The sequence below is a fragment of the Schistocerca cancellata genome, chromosome 2, assembly GCF_023864275.1.
Source record: "Schistocerca cancellata isolate TAMUIC-IGC-003103 chromosome 2, iqSchCanc2.1, whole genome shotgun sequence".
NCBI classification, from domain to species: Eukaryota; Metazoa; Arthropoda; class Insecta; order Orthoptera; family Acrididae; genus Schistocerca; species Schistocerca cancellata.
This window is the reverse complement of record NC_064627.1, coordinates 8,652,516-8,677,975: the sequence shown is the minus strand read 5'-3', so window position 1 is coordinate 8,677,975 and position 25,460 is coordinate 8,652,516. Positions and strand designations below refer to the sequence as shown.

The following is a 25,460-nucleotide window of genomic DNA, read 5'->3' as shown; positions in this document are numbered from 1 at the left end:
GGAGACAAGGACTCTTGTACATACTCGCCAGTGTCATACACTGACAAACCACAATCTGGCTCATAAACAACATGCTATCTGAGAGATACTACCAAGTAGTCCTTGGCAACCAACTAAGCAGACAGAAGAAACTTAATAATGGTCTTCCTCAAAGCTCAGTTTTGGCAGCAATCCTGTTCAACTTGTATACATCTGACCTCCCTGAAACAGTCAAGGGAGTTCATCTGTGCATACGATCTGGCCTTGGCCACCCAGCAGAGAACTCTCAAAGCTGACGAGGAGATCCTATCCGCAGATCTGAGCACAATAGATGAATACTTCAAAAAGTGGAGACTGATACCAAATCCGATGAAGACTGAAGTCAGCTGCTTTCACCTTAACAACAGAATGGCCAATGCAAAATTGAATGTCACCTTTAAGGATCAGTTCCTTCACCACCGAGACTCTCCAGAATATCTAGGAGTGACTCTCGGTAGAACCCTCTCTAACAGGAAGCACCGCAGCAAAGCTGATATCACGCAATATCATCATACAGAAGCTGAGTGGTACCTCTTGGGGGCGCAAGAGCTACAATACTGTGATGCGATGCCTCAGGGCTGGTCTATCCTGTTGCCGAATACTGTGCCCCAGTGTGGCTCAATAGCACACGTGTGAGAAAAATTGATGTGGAGCTAAATGCAGCAATGAGGACAATAACGGGCTGCATCAAATCTACTCCTCTATACTGGTTACCACCTCTAAGCAACATTGCACCACCAGATTTCCAAAGACAGAACGCCCTCCTCAAGGAATACCAAAATACTTAAAATCCCTGAGCTTCCAATGCACTCTGACGTTCCTGCACTCCGAATGAAGTGATTAGAATCCAGGCAGCCATCTGTCCTACTGGCAGAATCGCTACAGGCAGCTACTTTCAGCATCAACAAAAAGTGGACAGAAATGTGGAACACTATTGCCCATGAGGAACATCAGACCCTCCAAAGACCTGACACAAGACCAGCCGGTATGGAACTAACGTGACGTGCCTGCAAAACAATTAATCTACATCTACATCGATCCACATGGGCCGTGGCATCTGTGCTGAATACCTCTACTGATGAGGACTTGGGAATTAACACCAGACGATCCATCACATTGTAACAAGCTGTAACAGAAGAGCCTACCATGGGATCTTGGAAGATTTCTTTGAAGTGACAGAGACAGCCCTTGAATGGATCAACAAATTAAATATTCATTTATAGACTTATATTTTAAATTATAAATTATGAAATAAATATATTTTTGTAAAATTTTGTAAAACTATGTAATCCACATTGCTAGTCGCTGTTTGTATGAAATGCCATGCACTAAATAAATAAATATAAATTCAAATTTCACCAGACACAGAACGTTAGTTTGCAAAGCTTTGAAATCAAGATTGTGATGCCCTTTAGTAACCCAATCATAGCTCACATCATTTGATCTCATCAGCCGTTGACAGCAGATATTCAGAGCATAGGACAAGTGATGTAATCATCCAATGGCAACGTCACTGTTAAGTAGCACTAACACACAAATAGGAAAAGTTAATAGTTTAAATTAATATACACAGTGTAGCTACAGGAAATTTAAGCTTTCATGTATAATGTTGATCCTGAAGAATAATAAGCTACAAGAGAAGCTAAGCTTTCACAGGTAATACTGGTCTTTTTTGGTGAGTGTTACACTTTAAGATACATCACACAAATGTGCCAGTAAAATTTAAAATAATGACATAAATGTCTGGTCATCTGGGCTCAAAATTCTTCTAAGTGACCAGTCTTCAAAGTGTTAAGTTTTAAACAAGAATTAAATGCTCTGTGATTTAAGAAATTCATTGCACATTCTCACACATAACATAATTCATCTTGCGTGAAATGAAATTTAATTTGAAAGTAACACTTTTGCAAAGCACAACTCGCAATATTTTCCTGAGAACCGTTAGAGATAGGTTCACTTCAGCAGTTGGCAGGGAGTGCCAGAAAACAGAAGTTATTGTGCTTGCGCAGCTACAATGATGCAGGAATCCTGTATGTTTGTACATATAAAGCATTAGGAACTCCTACATTACATCATAAAAGAAGCAGGACATCAGAGGATACTCCAACAGTATCAGAATTTCATAAACCATATTGTTGTTGTTGTGGTCTTCAGTCCTGAGACTGGTTTGATGCAGCTCTCCATGCTACTCTATCCTGTGCAAGCTTCTTCATCTCCCAGTATCTACTGCAACCTACATCCTTCTGAATCTGCTTAGTGTATTCATCTCTTGGTCTCCCTCTACGATTTTTACCCTCCACACTGCCCTCCAATGCTAAATTTGTGATCCCTTGATGCCTCAAAACATGTCCTACCAACCGATCCCTTCTTCTAGTCAAGTTGTGCCACAAACTTCTCTTCTCCCCAATCCTATTCAATACCTCCTCATTAGTTACGTGATCTACCCACCTTATCTTCAGCATTCTTCTGTAGCACCACATTTCAAAAGCTTCTATTCTCTTCTTGTCCAAACTATTTACCGTCCATGTTTCACTTCCATACATGGCTACACTCCATACAAATACTTTCAGAAATGACTTCCTGACACTTAAATCTATACTCGATGTTAACAAATTTCTCTTCTTCAGAAACGCTTTCCTTGCCATTGCCAGTCTACATTTTATATCCTCTCTACTTCGACCATCATCAGTGATTTTGCTCCCCAAATAGCAAAACTCCTTTACTACTTCAAGTGTCTCATTTCCTAATCTAATAACCTCAGCATCACCCGACTTAATTCGACTACATTCCATTATCCTCGTTTTGCTTTTGTTGATGTTCATCTTATATCCTCCCTTCAAGACACCATCCATTCCGTTCAACTGCTCTTCCAAGTCCTTTGCTGTCTCTGACAGAATTACAATGTCATCGGCGAACCTCAAAGTTTTTATTTCTTCTCCATGGATTTTAATACCTACTCCGAATTTTTCTTTTGTTTCCTTTACTGCTTGGTCAATATACAGATTGAATAACATTGGGGAGAGGCTGCAACCCTGTCTCACTCCCTTCCCAACCGCTGCTTCCCTCTCATGCCCCTCGACTCTTATAACTGCCATCTGGTTTCTGTACAAATTGTAAATAACCTTTCGCTCCCTGTATTTTACCCCTGCCACCTTTAGAATTTGAAAGAGAGTATTCCAGTCAACATTGTCAAAAGCTTTCTCTAAGTCTACAAATGCTAGAAACGTAGGTTTGCCTTTCCTTAATCTTTCTTCTAAGATAAGTCGTAAGGTCAGTATTGCCTCACGTGTTCCAGTATTTCTATGGAATCCAAACTGATCTTCCCCGAGGTCGGCTTCTACTAGTTTTTCCATTCGTCTGTAAAGAATTCGTGTTAGTATTTTGCAGCTGTGGCTTATTAAACTGAATGTTCGGTAATTTTCACATCTGTCAACACCTGCTTTCTTTGGGATTGGAATTATTATATTCTTCTTGAAGTCTGAGGGTATTTCACCTGTTTCATACATCTTGCTCACCAGATGGTAGAGTTTTGTCAGGACTGGCTCTCCCGAGGCCGTCAGTAGTTCCAATGGAATGTTGTTTACTCCGGGGGCCTTGTTTTGACTCAGGTCTTTCAGTGCTCTGTCAAACTCTTCACGCAGTATCGTATCTCCCATTTCGTCTTCATCTACATCCTCTTCCATTTCCATAACATTGTCCTCAAGTACATCACCCTTGTATAGACCCTCTATATACTCCTTCCACCTTTCTGCTTTCCCTTCTTTGCTTAGAACTGGGTTTCCATCTGAGCTCTTGATGTTCATACAAGTGGTTCTCTTATCTCCAAAGGTCTCTTTAATTTTCCTGTAGGCAGTATCTATCTTACCCCTAGTGAGATAAGCCTCTACATCCTTACATTTGTCCTCTAGCCATCCCTGCTTAGCCATTCTGCACTTCCTGTCGATCTCATTTTTGAGACGTTTGTATTCCTTTTTGCCTGCTTCATTTACTGCATTTTTATATTTTCTCCTTTCATCAATTAAATTCAGTATTTCTTCTGTTACCCAAGGATTTCTACTAGCCCTCGTCTTTTTACCTACTTGATCCTCTGCTGCCTTCACTACTTCATCCCTCAAAGCTACCCATTCTTCTTCTACTGTATTTCTTTCCCCCATTCCTGTCAATTGTTCCCTTATGCTGTCCCTGAAACTCTGTACAACCTCTGGTTCTTTCAGTTTATCCAGGTCCCATCTCCTTAAATTCCCACCTTTTTGCAGTTTCTTCAGTTTTAATCTACAGGTCATAACCAATAGATTGTGGTCAGAGTCCACATCTGCCCCTGGAAATGTCTTACAATTTAAAACCTGGTTCCTAAATCTCTGTCTTACCATTATATAATCTATCTGATACCTTTTAGTATCTCCAGGGTTCTTCCATGTATACAACCTTCTATCATGATTCTTAAACCAAGTGTTAGCTATGATTAAGTTGTGCTCTGTGCAAAATTCTACCAGGCGGCTTCCTCTTTCATTTCTTAGCCCCAATCCATATTCACCTACTACGTTTCCTTCTCTTCCTTTTCCTACACTCGAATTCCAGTCACCCATGACTATTAAATTTTCGTCTCCATTCACTATCTGAATAATTTCTTTTATTTCATCATACATTTCTTCAATTTCTTCATCATCTGCAGAGCTAGTTGGCATATAAACTTGTAATACTGTAGTAGGTGTGGGCTTCGTATCTATCTTGGCCACAATAATGCGTTCACTATGCTGTTTGTAGTAGCTTACCCGCATTCCTATTTTCCTATTCATTATTAAACCTACTCCTGCATTACCCCTATTTGACTTAGTGTTTATAACCCTGTAGTCACCTGACCAGAAATCTTGTTCCTCCTGCCACCGAACTTCACTAATTCCCACTATATCTAACTTTAACCTATCCATTTCCCTTTTTAATTTTTCTAACCTACCTGCCCGATTAAGGGATCTGACATTCCACGCTCCGATCCATAGAACGCCAGTTTTCTTTCTCCTGATAACGACATCCTCTTGAGTAGTCCCCGCCCGGAGATCCGAATGGGGGACTATTTTACCTCCGGAATATTTTACCAAAGAAGACGCCATCATCATTTAATCATACAGTAAAGCTGCATGCCCTCGGGAAAAATTACGGCCGTAGTTTCCCCTTGCTTTCAGCCGTTCGCAGTACCAGCACAGCAAGGCCGTTTTGGTTATTGTTACAAGGCCAGATCAGTCAATCATCCAGACTGTTGCCCCTGCAACTACTGAAAAGGCTGCTGCCCCTCTTCAGGAACCACACGTTTGTCTGGCCTCTCAACAGATACCCCTCCGTTGTGGTTGTACCTACGGTACGGCTATCTGTATCGCTGAGGCACGCAAGCCTCCCCACCAACGGCAAGGTCTATGGTTCATGGGGGGGGAACCCCATATTAAAATGTATAATTCAGCCAGAAGTGCACATTTGTATGTCCAGATTCACAGTGATGTAGCCCTCAATCCGATATTAAGCTATTCACGGTGATTTTTGGGACGTAAACTTTCTTGGGGTACCAGTACTGTACTATCTCATGTTTGGTTCTTTATTATGGCAAAATGCCACATGTGCCAGAAGACAAAAATGTGCAATTGAAATTCGCTGAACAGTTGGAACACGCCCATACTGCTCAATCTCAAATAACTATTGCCTCAGCTGAAAGATTAATAAAAGCCAAATTTCTGTAGCAAGCCAACAACATGGGGGAAAAAAAATCAGAAAACTGAAACTAGTAATATACTTCAGCTTTCTGTAATTATGTGAATGTGTTTTAATTCACTTGATAGCGCCCGGCCACAGAAATCCGTTTTGTTTTCATTTGATATGGGAGCTGTACACAAAGAGGAAACAGCAAAATCTCTAAATGTAAACTTGGGTCATGTGGAGACTAACCCCCTCCCCCCCACAACTCAGACTGCTCTGCACATGCATGAATCTGGCAGCTTGGGCATGCCAGAAAAAATTTTCCAGTTACCATCTGGCTTCAAGTAGCCAGAAGCAGGAGAAGGTACTGCTCATATCCAACTGAACTGCACATGCACATGAGCCCGCTGGCAACTGCTCAAATGAACCTAATGTTAACAGTTGTGACATCATGCTCATTGGAAGCAGTTTGTTGTGACAAAGTATTGCATAGTCTTTGTCCTAAGACCTTTGACATATTTTGCTGTTGGCAGACGCTTCTGTGTGCACAGTGTTTTGTTGTTGTAAATGGCAATTTTCCTTTGCAACTGAAGTTTTATTTTGGTATTTGTTCTCTCATTTATGTTTTATTGATGACAGTATTATTCTGCAGTAGTGGGATACAATAATATTCTCAGTCAAAAACACAAATATTTAACAGAAAACTAAAACAATGAAAAATTCCCAGAATTCCAAAAAAATCCCAAGTTTTTCTCGGTTTTCACCTGGATGAAAAAATTACCAGGTTTCTCCCAGATTTCCCAGTTGTCCTGGGTTGTATGCACCCCAAATGATGAATCAACTTCATCCAAAACACAAAGTTAACTAATGAATCCAAACATTTTAACAGCTGCGGTCCTCTGCTAACCTCCGCTCCCATGAAGTGGCTCCTGAGCTACAACTGCCTTTCCTCTTTTGATTATTTTTAATTATAGATCAGAAACTATCAATTAATTGCACACGTGTACATATGTTGTGTTGTTTTTAATATTTTCACTCCATGCATGAAGTATATATTATTGTATCTGTCAGTGCAGTGGTTTAATCTGGAGAAAAGCTTCAAGCTCAGAAACTCTTCAGGTTGTGAACACCTTTTACACCCACTATCAATATTTCCCACTATTTGTCAAAGAATGAAAAATTCAGGATGGAATGTAACAACATTATGAAAAGGAAAGCTGATACTCACCATATAGCTGAGATGCTGTCGCAGATAGGCATGATAAAAAGACTGTTCCAAATAAAGCTTTTGGCCCGTAAGGCCCTCTTCAAAAATAGATGACAGACACACACACACACACACACACACACACACACACACACACATGCAAGCGCAACTCACACATACATGATTGCAGTCTAAGACTGTTGCCACACTGCGAGCAGCAGCACCAATGCATGATGGGAGTGGCGACTGGGTGGAGGTAAGGAGGAGGCTGTGTGCAGGGAGGGGGAGGGGTAGTGGGATAGGGGTGGTGGACAGTGCAGTGCTGCTAGGGAATGTGCAGGGAGGAGGTGGAGAGGGTAGGGGCAGCCATGTGCATTCAGGAGATTAGAACCAGGACAGGGGAGTGGTGAGGCGAGGAGGTAGCGAAAAAGGAGAGAACTAAAAGACTAGGTGGGATGGTGGAATGAGGGTTGTACAGTGCTGGAATGGGAACAGGGAGGCCGGATGGGTGAGGACAATGACTAACTAAGGTATATGCCAGGAGGGTTACGGGAATGTAGAATATATTACAGGAGAAGTTCCCACCTGTGCAATTCAGAACAGCTGGTGCTGATGGGAAGGATCCATATGGCACAGGCTGTGAGGCAGTCATTGAAATGATGGATATCATGTTTGACAGCACGCTCAGCAACCGGGTGGTCCACTTTTCTCTCGGCCACAGTTTGTCGGTGGCCATTCGTGCAGACAGACAGCTTGTTGGTTGCCATGCCCACATAGAATCAGCACAGTGGTTGCAGCTTAGCTTGTAGATCACATGACTTGTTTCACAGATAGCCCTGCCTTTGATGGATAGGTGATGTTTGCGATCAGACAGGAGTAGATGGTGGTGGGAGGATGTATGGGATAGGTCTTGCATCTACGTCTATTATAGGGGTATGAGCCATGAGGTAAGGGGTTGGGAGCAGGGGTAGTGTAGGGAAGGATGAGTACCTTGTGTAGGTTCGGTGGATGGCGGAATGCTGCTCCCAACCCCTTACCTCACGGTTCATACCTCTGTAATAGACCTAGATGCAATACCTGTCCCTTATATACTCCCACCACCACCTACTCCAGTCCGATCACAAACATCACCTTTCCCATCAAAGGCAGGGCTACCTGTGAATCAAATCATGTGATGTACAAGCTTAGCTGCAACCACTGTGCTGATTCTATGTGGGCATGACAACCAACAAGCTGTCTGTCCACATGAATTTCCACTGACAAACTGTGGCCGAGAAACAAGTGGACCACTTGGTTGCTGAGCACACTGTCAAACATGACACCCTTCATTTCAATTACTGCTTCACAGCCTGTGCCATATGGGTCCTTCCCATCAACACCAACTTTTCTGAATTCTGCAGGTGGGAACTTTCCCTGCAATATATCCTACGTTCCCTCACCCCTCCCTGCCCCAGCCTCCTCCTTACCCCCACCTAGTCGCCACTCCCATCATGCGCTGGTGCTGCTGCTCGGAGTGGGGCTACAGTAGCCTTGGACTGCAGTCATGTGTGCATGAGTAGTGTGTGTGTGTGTGTGTGTGTGTGTGTGTGTGTGTGTGTGTGTGTCTGTCTGTCTGTCTGTCTGTCTTCTATTTTTGACAAAGACCTTATGGGTGGAAAGCATTTGATTTTGAACGGTCTTTTGTTGTGTCTATCTGCGATTCAGGATCTCTGCTATATGGTAAATAGCAACTTTCCTTTCATAATATTTTCCCACTATTTGTTTTATGTGAACTTTGGACAAACACTAATAAACTTAAAAATATATTTTTATTTTGTTTCAAACAACGGAAAATCCAGGATGGAATGTAACAATACCAGAGAAGGAAAGTTGTTACTCACCATATAGCGGAGATGCTGAGTCGTGATAGGTACAACAGAAAGATTCACACAATTAAGCTTTCGGCCATTAAGGCCTTTGTCAGCAGTAGACACACACACACACACACACACACACACACACACACACACACACACACGCTTTCGGCCATTAAGGCCTTTGTCAGCAGTAGACACACATACACGCACGCACACACACACACACACACACACACACACACACACACACACACACTCACATAAACGCAACTTGCACACGCGTCTGCATTCTCAGAGAGCTGGCAGTGTGGTTTCAGCTCTCTGAGACTGCACACGTGTGTGCATGTTGCGTTCGTATGAGTGTGTGTGTGTGTGTGTGTGTGTGTGTGTGTGTGTGTGTGTGTGTGCGTGTGTGTATGTGCATCTACAGCTGACAAAGACCTTAATGGCCAAAAGCTATAATTGTGTGAATCTTTTTGTTGTGCCTATCGCGACTCAGCATCTCTAGCACCTCTGCTATATGGTGAGTAGGAACTTTCCTTCTCTGTTTTTTTTTAATTTTTTTTTGCCCCCCCCCCCCCCCCCCCCCCAGGATAACCACAAATTTCCCAAAGTGCAATTCCCTGAAAATATGTGAGTGGTTCGAAAACTTTTTAAGTTATAGATCCTAGCATGTTGTCCTCGGTAGTAAGTGTTCATCGCAGACAAAGCTATCATGAGGAGGGACAAGGGACAGGGTGGCAGCAATCTGAGGTTGTTTTCTGATGATGCTGTGGTATACAGCAAGGCATCAAAGTTGGTGGACTGTAGGAGGATACAAAATAACCTAGACAAAACTTCTTCTCAGTGTGATGAATGACCACTAGCTCTCAGTGTAGAAAAATGTATGTTAATGCGGGTGCATAGAGAAAACAAACACATAACGTTCGGATACAGCATTAGTATTGCCCTGCTTGACACAATCGAGCGTTTTAAGTATCTGGGGGTAACAATGCAAAGCAATATGAAATGGAATGAGCATGTGAGGACTGTAGTAGGGGAGGCAAATGGTCGACTTCAGTTTATTGGCAGAATTTTGGGAAAGTGTGGTTCTTCTGTAGAGGAGACCGCATGCATGACACTGGTGTGACTCAGTCTCGAGTACTGCTCAAGTGTTTGGGATCTGTAATAAGTGTTGTGGAGGTGCCTCTGGAGATCAAATGGAAGTTTGTGGAAGGAAGGCGATGTTATTTTCAAGGAACACTGTGGAGAAAATTTAGGAAACCGACATCTGAAGCTGACTGCCAAATGATTCTGCTGCTGCCAGTATACGTTGTACATATTCACCGAGTGGCAGTAGGTGAACACACACGTATAAAGAAAGGTTTTACATATGCAAGGTTTAGGAGCCAGTGGCTCCTTCTTCTGGCGGAAGGGTTGAAGAGGAAGGAAGAGGGGTGCAGGATAAGAACTGGGCAGGTTTAGGAAAAGAGGCAGAGTTCAGAAAAGTCACCCAGAAACCTGGGTCAGGGGTGTCTTTTCTGAACTCCTCCCGTTTTCCTAAACCTCTCCAGTTTTTCTCCTTCACCTCTTCCTTCCTCTTCAACCCTTCTGCTGTAAGAAGTGCCACGGATCTGAAAGCTTGCATACATAAAACCTTTCTTGATATGTGTGTTCTCCTACCACTGCTTGGTAGGTAGGTTTTTTTATTTATCCAAAAAACTTATACAACCGTAATGTGAAATCCCATGCTTGTGGAAACTGACACATGAATGTTACACAAACAAAAATGTAAAACACAAGCCATACAAAGAGATGGTAGAAACATTTCTAGATTGTCTTTCAATTATGGACCACAGTGTTATAAAAACTAAGCTACAAAATATGAGTTGATGTTTCAGAAAAAAATGTTCATTTGTATGTGTATGTGTCTTTATAACAACTGAAGGTATTTTAAATCTGCCTTTGCAACTACAATACAAGAAACAACAGTGCCAAACTAGGGAATACCTAAAAGACATGCAAGCAGATGGTATTTCCTGATGTGGCTAAAATCTGGACATAACATAGCATAAGTAACATCCACAACTTTTGTAACAAACTTTATTAGATGCAGAAAGCAAGCCAGATTGTAAAAATGTTTCATTGTATACGACTGAAGATATTTTATGTCAATAAAACAAATGCATTTGGTGACAAAAATATGCATTTTCTTGTAGTTGCAAAGATGGATTTAAAATAATAATTTCATAAATAACTGCAGAAAGATGTAGGCGTCTTGAAACAAGTGAGCACCAATAGAATTTTGATTGTACTATGTTCATTATTGTAGGCTATTACCTGTTGTGCTGTGTCCATTTCTTTCGAGAAAAATACGAGTCGATAATGCACAAACTGCCAGTGACTGCCACAATTTAGTTCCCGATGTCATCCATACTTTCTCTCAAGTATATAAACTACTTTCAAAGTGTGAAAATGTACTACAATAAATAAAACACCTATAAAACACCAAAATATACAGTGCATTTGCGGTAAGACACAGTCGCATTCGGGATGACGACAGTTCAAACTCACATCTGCCATCCTGATTCAGGTTTTCTGTGTTTTCTGTGATTTCCCTCAACTGTTTCATGCAAATGCCACAATGGTACCTTCAAAAGGGCACAGCCGAGTTCCTACTTCATCCTTCGCTAATCCGACGGGACCGATGACCTCGCCGTTTGGTCCCCTCCCCCATATCGACCAACCGACCGACCACCAACACAATTGCAACTCCTGAAATCCGTTGCCCTCTACCTGAAGCCTGTCCAGAGTGCGCGACAGTTCTGGGTCCACGGATAAATCCTAAAAATCCACTGATCGACGCCACACACAAATGGAGCCAGCCTGTGGGCAGATTGCAGAGACCAGATCCAATGGGCCTATTCATCAGCAAACCCACGACTAAAATCCAGAAAGAGCTTCCTCAGATCTACAGAGGCTCTAGCTGAGACACCACAGTAATGCCGAATTGAACTATGGCATGCAAGGCTTACCGGTACTGTGGGACAGATTACACCATGCGAAAGACTACCACCCGGCTGCACAGAGAATTGGAATACGTGGAGATCCCTCAACAGACTACGCTCGGGTCTCACGAAATGTAAGAGCAATTTGACTAAATGGGGTTTCCTAGAGGAGCCGCCACTCTGTGAGTGTGGAGCAATGCAGACGAGCCTCTACCTGCTCCAGTGTACCCAATGTCCAGCAACATGCACAACAGAAGACCTGCTACATGCAACGCCAAATGCAATATTGGTCGCTAACTTCTGGGCGGCAAATAATAAATAAGTGTCTTGTAAATATATATACACACGACATGTAAATACTGTACATTATTTTATACATTGTAAATGCTTCTGACATGAATAACATGACATACTGCAGCAGTGGCCCACGGTTCTGGTCCGTCTCACAAATCTAATTGTGTTTGGCCAGCTATTCGTGCCCATATTCACTAGTAACCAAAAGCATGTTGACAAACAGAGACTGTGGTTATCAATCCATGCCACAGATACCTTGTGTGAATACTCAAGAGAACCACTCCATGCTGAGGAAAGAGGCTGGGAGGGGAGAACCGGTAGGAAGTACAGCGTAGGAATGGGGCGTACAACACCCAGCAGCTAGTGACAATGAGTAGCCTCTCCATAAGCAAACAATTTCTTCTGTTCAGCAAAAAACAAGATTTTTTAGTGTTTATTTCAAATTTCCATGGGATTTCCCTGACATGTCTGAAATACCCTGATATGCAGAATTTGTGGCAACCTTGTGTTTATATCTCTGCTGAGATACAAGGCTGAGGACTTAGCTGACTGTGAAATTCTGTTAGAAGCATTACCATTATCATGAGTCTGCAAGAATTTGTTCTCGCTCCTGCCTGCCAAGTATATCCACAATTCTTCCTTTTTGTACCAAGAACAGCACGTAATTTTCTTTGCAAAAATAAAATGTGTTCTGCCTATGTAGAACAAAGCTGCAACCCTGAAGAATAATCAAAGTAAAACTGAAAATTTCTACAGAAAAGAGCATCAGAAAATGCATACAAAACTATAAGTCGACTGAATCTTAGACACATATGGGGAAATCAGGTGGTGAAAACATGGTTATGCATGTTACCGTGTCCACAGCAGCGAGACCTCAACAAAACTGCATCTAGACTCTTCCTCAGCAGCCAGGAGTTAGAAGAGGAGTATAAATAAAAACAATGACAGTACTGGTGGAAAGGAATGCCAGCATATTAAAACGTTCCTACATTGCCTGGTACTAGGAGCAACCCAATGTGTACACACATCTACAGCAGCCAAAAGATTAAAACACACAATGTCAACATTTTTTATCCTTGTAGTTATCCCTGACATTTAGTTATTTTATTTTTATATAATACCTTCATTTGGTTTTCCTTTTCTGTTGTGACAAATTTAATGGTGCTAATACAAGTGTAGACAAAACTTGACATGATGATGAGAGGCACAAACCGGGCCATTGCCACCAGCATGGGATCATCGATGTACGGTATATACGGATATCGCTGTAGCCTCACTTCTGGCAGATCTTCCCAGCTCCTATTAGAAACGTACTGTATTATAGATGCAGAGACTGCATACTGAAGTTTAATAAATCCTTGGGAACAGTAGTCTGAAAAAGAAAGAAAGTTTAGAAATACATGATTTCATGTAATCTTCTTATGTATATCAAATGAGAAGGAACAATGGATACAAATGAAACAGAATAAGAGTCACCTGAGTACATGCATAACTCACTGATTTAAAGTACAGGAGATAATGTACCAGAGATACATACACTGTGTCAAATAAAGAACAAAAATCTTAATTTACAAAAATCATTACAAATTTGTTTCATTACTCTACAAATACATCTTTATCACCATTTAAAAATTCCATGAGTGAATAATAAAATTTTTGTACTAGGGTGGCATATAATATTATCTTCATAATTGAAAGTTTTCATTATCAATTTATTATAAATTTTTATAGTCATGTATTGAAGAGTCTGAGAGCAGAGTTTCAGTTTAAAATGAGATGCCAGTATGATATTATCTTTGTTTCTTGAAAATGCTTTTTATACATAATTCTGGACTGGTATGGATAAAGACAAACAGTTCATAAATGTAAATATATGGAATAGTTAAAATATTTAGATACATGAATAAAGGTTAGCATGACTCTCTAGGTTTGATATTACACATGTTTCTAATAACAGGTTTTTAAATTAGTAACATTCTATTTACATGACTTGCATTCTCTAAAAACATTATTCTGTATCTTTCAATAACTTCAAAGTATCTGTGATTAACTTCAAAGCAGCTGTGGTGAACAACTTTCCTAGGCTCAATGTCACTTGCGTAAGGCAATATTGTCACTACAAATGCAAAACCATTTAGTTTGTTTGCTAAGTAGCTATATGTGAAGACCAGGATAATTTTTTTCCTAGAAACATCCTCAGGACTCTGACAGATTCTGCTTCCCTAAGTTTCTGGCTTTTATGGGTAATGCAGAACCCACTTCATTTTGTTGTTCACTTTTAAATTATCTAAGGCCTTTTTTTTCATGTTAAGTTTTCATCCAATGCTCTAAACTCTTTAGGATGTCAATGTCTCTTTGGGGAATTTGTTCTGTAGTTACACTTTCAATGAGTACAGATGCGTCATCTGTAAATAAAACTGGATGGGATGTTATATTAGAGATAAATCATTTACATCAAATAAAAACAGGATTAGGCCTAAGGTGGAACTTTGTCCAACTCCCTCAGAAATAATTTTCCAATCTGAGAAACAATTTCCTGTATCTGATGTTACAACTATCCTTTGCTTTCTGTCTGTTAATTTTAAACCATAAGCACTGCCGTTTACTCTGCAGTAGAGAGTGTTTTACACAGTCAAAAGCCTTCGTGAGATCACAGAAAATTCCTGTGATTTTTAGGGATTTGTCCAGAGATAGCAACTTTTCTCAATAAATTTGTTGATGGCACATATCATACTATATTAGATTTTGCCGTGAAATTTTGGATCTGTTTTGCAACAACTTTTTCAAATACTTCTGAAAATATTGAGAGAAGACTTACTGGTCGGTAGTTTCCTACATCTTCTTTTGAGCCATTCCTAGACCATCTAGGGAAGCATCCTTCTTCAAACGACTTATTTATTATTTCTGATAGGGGTCCTGATATTATACTAGAAACTGTTTTAATTACTCTGGTTGGCAGTTCATTCCATTCAGTCAAATTTTTATTTTTAAGGAAGAATACTACTTTTTCTACATCTTCAGTTGTAATTCATTCAAACTGAGTTATAACTTGCCTGTTATCCTGACTGAAATAAAGTGTGACTCATATAGAGGATATCTCATACACTGTATTGAATAAAAAAAATCTTGAAAAGAATAGAGTTTCTGAGTGTCAACAAGCATAAGTATTCAGAGTCTCGTTGCTGAAATAATATAATTCCTTCTTCCACCACACTGAATAATGAGAATTATTTGAAGCTTCAATTATTATTTTTTCCATTAACTATCAATAGTAAATTTATCTTTTATTTCAAATAAATGGGCAAAAATGACAAAAATCAACTAAACACCATGTCAATAAGACAGACCGTGGTAAAATCTGAAACTGAGAGGCCTCTTGCTTTATAGAGGAGAAACATGTTCATTAGGAACAGAAAAACAATTTCATGTTCTACATTAACAACCAAAAGGTTTGTATTCTAACAGAATACTGCAAAGCAACCTTCCCCTTTACTTTCACACTATTCACCTTATGCGTTCACTTGCGTCAACCACACCGCGGTAAAAGGAGGGATTGAGGCAGGGAATGAATCCTTTTAGAAGGCGAAGGACAGGTGACGGGAGGGAAGAGAGGTAGATAAAACATTGTGACACGGTGACCACCTACTCAATAGTGTGGAAATTTGATGCAGTGGGGATTCTGCTCAGTGCAGATCTGACAAGTCCACAGATGTATGCAGCAAGAGATGTCACCAGACAGGTTGAGCAATTCCCACAAATTATGAGCTGATGGTTTTTCACAGAGAAGGCAACTGATAGATACACTGTGTTACAGCAGCTCCACATTCGACAGTGTGCACTGAATGGTGTGTTCTGAAATACTTGGGACTGCACAAGCAACATATTCTGTCATCAGATCTGCCACAGATTGCCACCTATACTGCTTTACAGAATGGACAAACTTCTGACATCCACATTCTGTTATCAGGAATGAACGTCTGACAACTTGTCTACTTGTGATTTCACTGTCCTTCAACAATTTTCTATAGATGCTCATGACTTTAGTACATGAACAGTCAATCAGCTTTGCTGTGTCTGAAATACTTGCACCCAGTTAGCAGACCTTTGTGAAAGTTGCTCACATCTGCGGATTTCCCAGTTTGCAGCCCCTACCGTCACTAGAATAATTCCCCATTCTGGTCTGCTTTATTTATATACTTTGCTTATATGCGTTACATGTCTGCAATGCCACTAGGCAGCACTCATCACAGTGAGCAGTGACCGTGATGTTCCCCTTACTGGTTTTCCATTCAGTTCCATTTAGTGTGAAGTCTCCTATCTTGACGTGCTGCAATATTATTCTGAAAAAGGATAGTACCAAAATGATGTAGACAACACAGCAGTGGAGTTTAAAGTGGCTTCTCCCACTTTATTAGCATTATAATGCTTTTGGATGGCCAGTTGCAGTTGTACAGTACATTGTTTAAACAGGCATAGAGAAGTGCACCTCTTCCTAAGTCAATAAATCCAAAATAACAATACTTTTGGCATTAATTGGTGGTACAGCATTTGTGGAACTTCACAATGGCATGACTCGCAGTGACAGAAATATAAATCACAGTGCACACGATATAATTCATAATAAAGTCACCAGAAATAATTACAGTATCTGTGAGACTGATGAGCTGCGTTAGCGTAATGGTTAAATTGTTTGGCTGCTAAGCGAGAGATTCCGAGTTCAAACCTTGTTCTGTTCCTCCCCCCATGAACCATGGACCTTGCCGTTGGTGGGGAGGCTTGCGTGCCTCAGCGATACAGATGGCCGTACCACAATGGAGGTGCAACCACAACGGAGGTGTATCTGTTGAGAGGCCAGACAAACATGTGGTTCCTGAAGAGAGGCAGCAGCCTTTTCAGTAGCTGCAGGGGCAACAGTCTGGATGATTGACCGATCTAGCCTTGTAACACTAACCAAAACGGCCTTGCTGTGCTGGTACTGCGAACGGCTGAAAGCAAGGGGAAACTACAGCCGCAATTTTTCCTGAGGGCATGCAGCTTTACTGTATGATTAAATGATGATGGCGTCCTCTCGGGTAAAATATTCCGGAGGTAAAATAATACCCCATTTGGATCTCCGGGCGGGGACTACTCAAGAGGACGTTGTTATCAGGAGAAAGAACACTGGCGTTCTACGGATCAGAGGGTGGAATGTCAGATCTCTTAATCGGGCAGGTAGGTTAGAAAATTTAAAAAGGGAAATGGATAGGTTGAAGTTAGATATAGTGGGAATTAGTGAAGTTTGGTGGCGGGAGGAACAAGACTTTTGGTCAGGTAAATACAGGGTTATAAATACAAAATCAAATAGGGGTAGTGCAGGAGTAGGTTTAATAATGAATAAAAAAATATGTGTGCGGGTAAGCTACTACAAACAGCATAGTGAACGCATTATTGTGGCCAAGATAGACACGAAGCCCATGCCTACTACAGTATTACAAGATTATATGCCAACTAGCTCTGCAGATGACGAAGAAATTAAAGAAATGTATGAGGAGATAAAAGAAATTATTCACATAGTGAAGGGAAACGAAAATTTAATAGTCATGGGTGACTGGAATTCGGTAGTAGGAAAACGAAGAGAAGGAAACGTAGTAGGTGATTATGGATTGGGGGGAAGAAATGAAAAAGAAAGCTGTCTGGTAGAATTTTGCACACAGCACTTAATCATACCTAACACCTGGTTCAAGAATCATAAAAGAAGGTTGTATACATGGAAGAATCCTGGAGATACTGACAGGTTTCAGATAGATTATATAATGGTAAGACAGAGATTTAGGAACCAGGTTTTAAATTGTAAGACATTTCCAGGGCCAGATGTGGACTCTGACCACAATCTATTGGTTATGAACTGTAGATTAAAACTGAAGAAACTGCAAAAAGGTGGGAATTTAAGGAGATGGGACCTGGATAAACTGAAAGAACCAGAGGTTGTACAGAGCTTCAGGGAGAGCATAGGGGAGCAATTGATAGGAATGGGGGAAAGAAATACAGTAGAAGAAGATTGGGTAGCTTAGAGAGATGAAATATTGCAAGCAATAGAGGATCAAGTAGGTAAAAAGGCGAGGGCTAGTAGAAATCCATGGGTAACAGAAGAAATATTGAATTTAATTGATGAAAGGAGAAAATATAAAAATGCAATAAATGAAGCAGGCAAAAAGGTATACAAATGTCTCAAAAATGAGATTGACAGGAAGTGCAAAATGGCTAAGCAGGGATGGCTAGAGGATAAATGTAAGGATGTAGAGGCTTATCTCACTAGGGGTAAGATAGCTACTGCCTACAGGAAAATTAAAGAGACCTTCGGAGAAAAGAGAGCCACTTGTATGAATATCGAGAGCTCAGATGGAAACCCAGTTCTAAGCAAAGAAGGGAAAGCAGAAAGGTGGAAGGAGTATATAGAGGGTCTATACAAGGGAATGTACTTGAGGACAGTATTTTGGAAATGGAAGAGGAAGTAGATGAATATGAAATGGGAGATATGATACTGCGTGAAGAGTTTGACAGAGCACTGAAAGACCTGAGTCGAAACAAGGCCCCGGCAGTAGACAACATTCCATTAGAACTACTGACCACCTTGGGAGAGCCAGTCCTGACAAAACTCTACCATCTGGTGCGCAAGATGTATGAGACCGGCGAAATACCATCAGACTTCAAAAAGAATATAATAATTCCAATCCCAAAGAAAGCAAGTGTTGACAGATGTGAAAATTAAGTGTAAGTTTCATATCAGCACACACTCCACTGCTGATTGAAAATTTCATTCTGGGAGCAGAAAGAAGGTCACAAAAGAATCACATTAAGATGGCTTCAATGTTATCAAACAGAAGCAGAACTGTTTCTGATAAGGACTGTTATACTTCATGAAACCTGGATGCAAGATTTTGAGCCAGAACTGAAGTCTCAGTCATCGCAATGGAAAAATCCCAACTTACACAACTGTCAAAATTCCACTGCCAACAATCAAAGGTGAAACAGATCTTTCCATATAACGAATGAAGTCACATCTATAGACAGAGTGTTGCACGGGACATTTGCAGTTAACAGACATGTGCTACGAGCTGTTTCTGCAAATATTTTGCACCCAAAAATTCGTCAAAGAAGGCCTGAGATGTTTGCAGGTAGTGTCCATATTTGGACGATAATGCAATTGCTCTACCAGTGAGAGAAATGCTCGACAAATATGGATCGAAAATATTTCTCCACCAACTGTACAGTCCTGATATGAGCCCACCAGGCTTTGATTTCTTTCCCAAATTGAAGGAAGAATTCAGCAGAAAACCTTTTGGTACAAAAGATGAAGCTTCCAGTGAGATAAGCCCAGTAGTCAGACAGCCCAACAATGGAGGTGTCCTATCCAAAATACAGAAATTGCCAAAAGACTGGGAAGGCTTCATAAGCAAAAATGGATTTATTATTAAGGCCTGTAAAGGTACTTCGTAAAATAAATTAGTTTTTTTCAGTTCCATCTTACAGTTCCCAGGACTTTTGAAATGACCCTTGTATTATATCTAACAGTTTGAATATAATCAAATGCAATGAGGACAGTATACACAACGTGACAACCTAGTGAAGAGATTTCATTAATACAAATATATTTTTATGTCCTATATTGATATAACATTATATTCATACACATACGAATAATACTCATACATCTACATGTGATGTTCTTTGAGGAAACAAAATTTTGGTCCTTTCAATGGTGTAAAAAATTGCATTACATCTACATCTATGCTGGATATGTCAAGCATGTTCTAAAGTGGACAAAAGATGTGGAAAATCAGTTGTTCAAGAGTAGAGTTCATTTTCGCTAAATATGTGTAAGCTGACCAGATTTGTTTTTAACTAAGAGAATATTAAAGTAACAGTAATTATGCCTGACAATGCTTATCATTAGACAAACAGAATTCCGGCGTGTTACTCTTCAAACTGGTTATCTAAATTTACGTCCACATCTGGAGAGCCTAGCAGAAGGGGCTTTCTCCACTACCACATGTTACTTTTTCCCATTCCATTATCACATGGAACACAGGAAGAATGATTCCATAAATGCCTCATCTTTGCTGTAATTAATCACAGCTTGTCTTCCATGCTGCTACTAACAGCTTAACTTTTCCCCATGAAGGTATCTGCTCATACGATGCAGACTTCCATGGCTGGTGCTTGCATTCCTGGAGTTCTTTTTTTTGTGCCTTCCTGAATATGCTCACACATTTTATGAACAGTATTTCATTACAGATAACTGCATATTCAAAAAGTCAGATGTTGCTATTAATACTGTTTGCTACATCATTAATATACAACATGAATAGCAAGGATCCCAAAACACTTCTCAGGGGAACTCCTAAAGTTACTTATATGCCTTTCTCCCACCAAGATAAAATGTCAGATCCTCCCCAGTGAAGAATTCTTAGTCCAGAAACAAATTTTATTTGATACTCTATGTGACTGAATTGTCTTTAAAAGGGTTGGTGCGGGAGCTTTTTGGAAGTCAAGAAATACTGCACCTACTCAATTACCTCAATCCACGGCTTTCAGGATATCAAGTGAGAAAGCACTGTTGGGTTTTCCATAATCGATGTTCTTGGAATATGTGCCGGTTGTCATGGATAAGGTCATTTGTTCGAGATACCTCATCATGTTTGGGCTCTGAATATGTTCTGAGGCTCTATGAACAGATAAATGTCAAGGGTACCGGATGGCAGTTTTGTGGTTCACTTCTGCCAGACTTATTGTGCTAAGGCAGGCTATGGTATATTCATACCATATTACTCTTTAGTGAAGCTGCATTATCAGCACCACAAATGTACAAATGGAGCTTTTCTCCCCACCATTCAGAGCAGGGCTTTAGAACTGGAAGAGAGACAGTGCTTTGATCTACAAGGAAAAAATTGTAAGTCACAGGGTGTTTGGAAGCATGGTAGGTACAAAGGATCTCGGTACAAAGGATCTGGTGAAGCCGTACATGAGATCAAGCACAAATCAGCCTTTGGGTACGTGGGGAATGCAGAATGCATGTTATTTCACAGAAACTGCTATTTTCAACAATACAGTGCTCCAGTAACTTGAATTCATTCTCATTTAATTGTAATTCTCAATTTAAGGCTCATCTGACAACTTAACGCCTGATCCAGGTCGGTCCACGTGAAATTAACCAATAGTCTGATATATGACATCTCAGATTTTGGTAGGTTTTTGTACTTTCACAGTGCTAGTTGTTCGCAAGCAAAACCCAAATTACAGTTTTTGGACCTTTCACTTTTGAGTTATTAATTTTTTCAAATTTTGGAAATTTTGCAATGTTTTCAAATCTTAAAATCAACAAATATCAAAATCTGTTTAACCTACAGATTTACAATTTTGCACCATTTTATTTAGTTTCTTGTTGTTGTTGTTGTTGTTGTTGTCTTCAGTCCTGAGACTGATTTGATGCAGCTCTCCATGCTACTCTATCCTGTGCAAGCTTCTTCATCTCCCAGTACTTACTGCAACCTACATCCTTCTCAATCTGCTTAGTGTATTCATCTTTTGGTCTCCCTCTACGATTTTTACCCTCCAAGCTGTCCTCCAATGCTAAATTTGTGATCCCTTGATGCCTCAGAACATGTCCTACCAACCGGTCCCTTCTTCTTGTCATGTTGTGCCACAAACTCCTCTTCTCCCCAATTCTATTCAATACCTCCTCATTAGTTATGTGATCTACCCATCTAATCTTCAGCATTCTTCTGTAGCACCACATTTCGAAAGCTTCTATTCTCTTCTTGTCCAAACTATTTATCGTCCATATTTCACTTCAATACATGGCTACACTCCATGCAAATACTTACAGAAACAACTTCCTGACACTTAAATCTATACTCGATTTTAACAAATTTCTCTTCTTCAGTAACGCTTTCCTTGCCATTGCCAGTCTACATTTTATATCCTCTCTACTTCGACCATTATCAGTTATTTTGCTCCCCAAATTGCAAAACTCCTTTACTACTTTAAGTGTCTCATTTCCTAATCTAATTCCCTCAGCATCCTCGATTTAATTCGACTACATTCCATTATTCTCATTTTGATTTTGTTGATGTTCATCTTATATCCTCCTTTCAAGACACTGTCCATTCTGTTCAACTGCTCTTCCAAGTCCTTTGCTGTCTCTGACAGAATTACAATCTCATCCGCGAACCTCAACGTTTTTATTTCTTCTCCATGGACTTTAATACCTACTCTGAATTTTTCTTTTGTTTCCTTTACTGCTTGCTCAATATACAGATTGAATAACATCGGGGACAGGCTACAACCCTGTCTCACTCCCTTCCCTACCGCTGCTGCCCTTTCATGCCGCTCGACTCTTATAACTGCCATCTGGTTTCTGTACAAATTGTAAATAGCCTTTCGCTCCCTGTACTTTGCCCTTGCCACCTTCAGAATTTGAAAGGGAGTATTCCAGTCAACATTGTCAAAAGCTTTCTCTAAGTCTACAAATGCTAGAAATGTAGGTTTGCCTTTCCTTAATCTATTTTCTAAGATAAGTCATAGGGTCAGTATTGCCTCACGTGTTCCAACATTTCTATGGAATCCAAACTGATCTTCGCTGAGGTCAGCTTCTACCACTTTTTCCATTCATCTGTAACGAATTCCCGTTAGTATTTTGCAGCTGTGACTTATTAAACTGATAGTTCGGTAATTTTCACATTTGTCAATACCTGCTTTCTTTGGGATTGGTATAATTATATTTTTCTTGAAGTCTGAGGGTATTTCGGCTGTCTCATACATTTTGCTCACCAGATGGTAGAGTTTTGTCAGGACTGGCTCTCCCAAGGCGGTCAGTAGTTCTAATGGAATGTTGTCTACTGCCGGGGCCTTGTTTCGACTCAGGTCTTTCAGTGCTCTGTCAAACTCTTCACGCAGTATTGTATCTCCCATTTCATCTTCATCTACATCCTCCCTTATTTCCATAATATTGTCCTCAAGTACATTCCCTTGTATAGACCCTCTATATACTCCTTCCACCTTTCTTCTTTCCCTTCTTTGCTTAGAACTGGGTTTCCATCTGAGCTCTTGATGTTCATACAAGTGGTTCTCTTATCTCCAAAGGTCTCTTTAATTTTCCTGTAGGCAGTATCTATCTTACTCCTAGTGAGATAAGCCTCTACATCCTTACATTTGTCCTCCAGCCATGCCTGCTTAGCCATTCTGCACTTCCTGTCGATCTCATTTTTGAGACATTTGTATTCCATTTTGCCTGCTTCATTTACTGCGTTTTTATATTTTCTCCTTTCATCAATTAAATTCAATATTTCTTCCGTTACCCAAGGATTTCTACTAGCCCTCGCCTTTTTACCTACTTGATCCTCTGTTGCTTTCAATATTTCATCTCTCTAAGCTGCCCAATCTTCTTCTACTGTATTTCCTTCCCCCATTCCTGTCAATTGCTCCCTTATGCTCTCCCTGAAACTCTGTACAACCTCTGGTTCTTTCAGTTTATCCAGGTCCCATCTCCTTAAATTCCCACCTTTTTGCAGTTTCTTCAGTTTTAATCTACAGTTCATAACCAATAGATTGTGGTCAGAGTCCACATCTGGCCCTGGAAATGTCTTACAATTTAAAACCTGGTTCCTAAATCTCTGTCTTACCATTATATAATCTATCTGATACCTTCTAGTATCTCCAGGATTCTTCCATGTATACAACCTTCTTTTATGATTCTTGAATCAAGTATTAGCTATGATTAAGTTATGCTCTGTGCAAAATTCTACCAGACGGCTTCCTCTTTTATTTCTCTCCCTCAGTCCATATTCACCCGCTATGTTTCCTTCTCTCCCTTTTCCTACTGACAAATTCCAGTCACCCATGACTGTTAAATTTTCGTCTCCCTTCACTAACTGAATAATTTCTTTTATCTCATCACACATTTCATCAATTTCTTCATCATCTGCAGAGCTAGTTGGCATATAAACTTGTACTATGGTAGTAGGCATGGGCTTCGTGTCTATCTTGGTCACACTAATGCGTTCGCTATGCTGTTGATAGTAGCTTACCCGCACTCCCATTTTTTTATTCATTATTAAAACTACTCCTGCACTACCCCTATTTGATTTTGTATTTATAACCCTGTATTCACCTGACCAAAAGTCTTGTTCCTCCCGCCACCAAACTTCACTAATTCCCACTATATCTAACTTCAACCTATCCATTTCCCTTTTTAAATTTTCTAACCTACCTGCCCGATTAAGGGATCTGACTTTCCACGCTCCGATCCATAGAATGCCAGTTTTATTTCTCCTGATAACGGAATCCTCTTGAGTAGTCCCTGCCTGGAGGTCCGAATGGGGGACTATTTTACCTCCGGAATATTTTACCCAAGAGGACGCCATCATCATTTAGCCATACAGTAAAGCTGCATGCCCTCGGGAAAAATTACAGCTGTAGTTTCCCTTTGCTTTCAGCCGTTCGCAGTACCACAACAGCAAGGCCGTTTTGGTTAGTGTTACAAGGCTAGATCAGTCAATCATCCAGACTGTTGCCCCTGCAACTACTGAAAAGGCTGCTGCCCCTCTTCAGGAACCACACGTTTGTCTGGCCTCTCAACAGATACCCCTCCGATGTGGTTGCACCTACGGTACGGCCATCTGTATCGCTGAGGCACGCAAGCCTCCCCACCAACGGCAAGGTCCATGGTTCATGGGGGTAGATTTAGTTTCTTATAAGCTTAAAAATGTGAGCTACTTGATTGTATTATTATTATTATTATTATTGGCGAATTCTCCCCAGAAATGGAAGGTGTTAAGCAAATAACTCGATTAATTTTTCTTTGACTTCTTCTTGTTCTTCCAATAGGCTTTCATACTTTCCAAAAAGCCTTGTTTATGGTCATCTGATCAATTTGGTTTTCTTTTGTTTGCTCTAACAAAACTTCCCTTTTGTCTTTACGTCCTTTTGAATTTCATCTAGCCAAGGTGTGGAATTCTTAAGTGAGGTTACATAATCTATTATTCTCTTCGTCAATCATTTTTCAGGTAGCTGGCTGAGATGGCCAAAGAATTTTGTTCACCTTCTTCTAATATCAATTTCGATGTTTGGAAACTTCTCTGTTGTTTTAATTGCTTGTACCCTACAACCGTCTTGGGTATGTCTTCCGCCTAGAATTTTCCTGATGATCTTTCTCTCTTCTTTTTTGATGTCTTCAAGTTGTCAATTTCTGTTAAGGGTTAGTGTTTCACTTGCATAGATGATTCCTGGTTTTATGAGAGTATTGTTCTGTAGAATTTTTGCCCCTCTTGACATCAATTTCTTGTTGAAGAGGTTTTGTGTTAATCCTAACACTTTTTTAATTTTTGGAAACACTGTTGCTGTGAGATTTTTCCAATACTTGGTGGTTTCCCTGAATTC

The 25,460-nt window shown here is 40.4% G+C and overlaps 1 protein-coding gene across 1 annotated transcript in view; it reads right to left on the bottom strand.

The window, feature by feature from the left end:
- LOC126161297 (phospholipid-transporting ATPase ABCA3) overlaps window positions 1-25,460 on the bottom strand; it is a 787,342-nt gene that overhangs the window by 536,757 nt on the left and 225,125 nt on the right. The window contains exon 6 of the mRNA XM_049917041.1: window positions 13,166-13,416. Coding sequence (XP_049772998.1) covers window positions 13,166-13,416 — 251 coding nt within the window. The remainder of the gene's footprint in view (window positions 1-13,165; window positions 13,417-25,460) is intronic.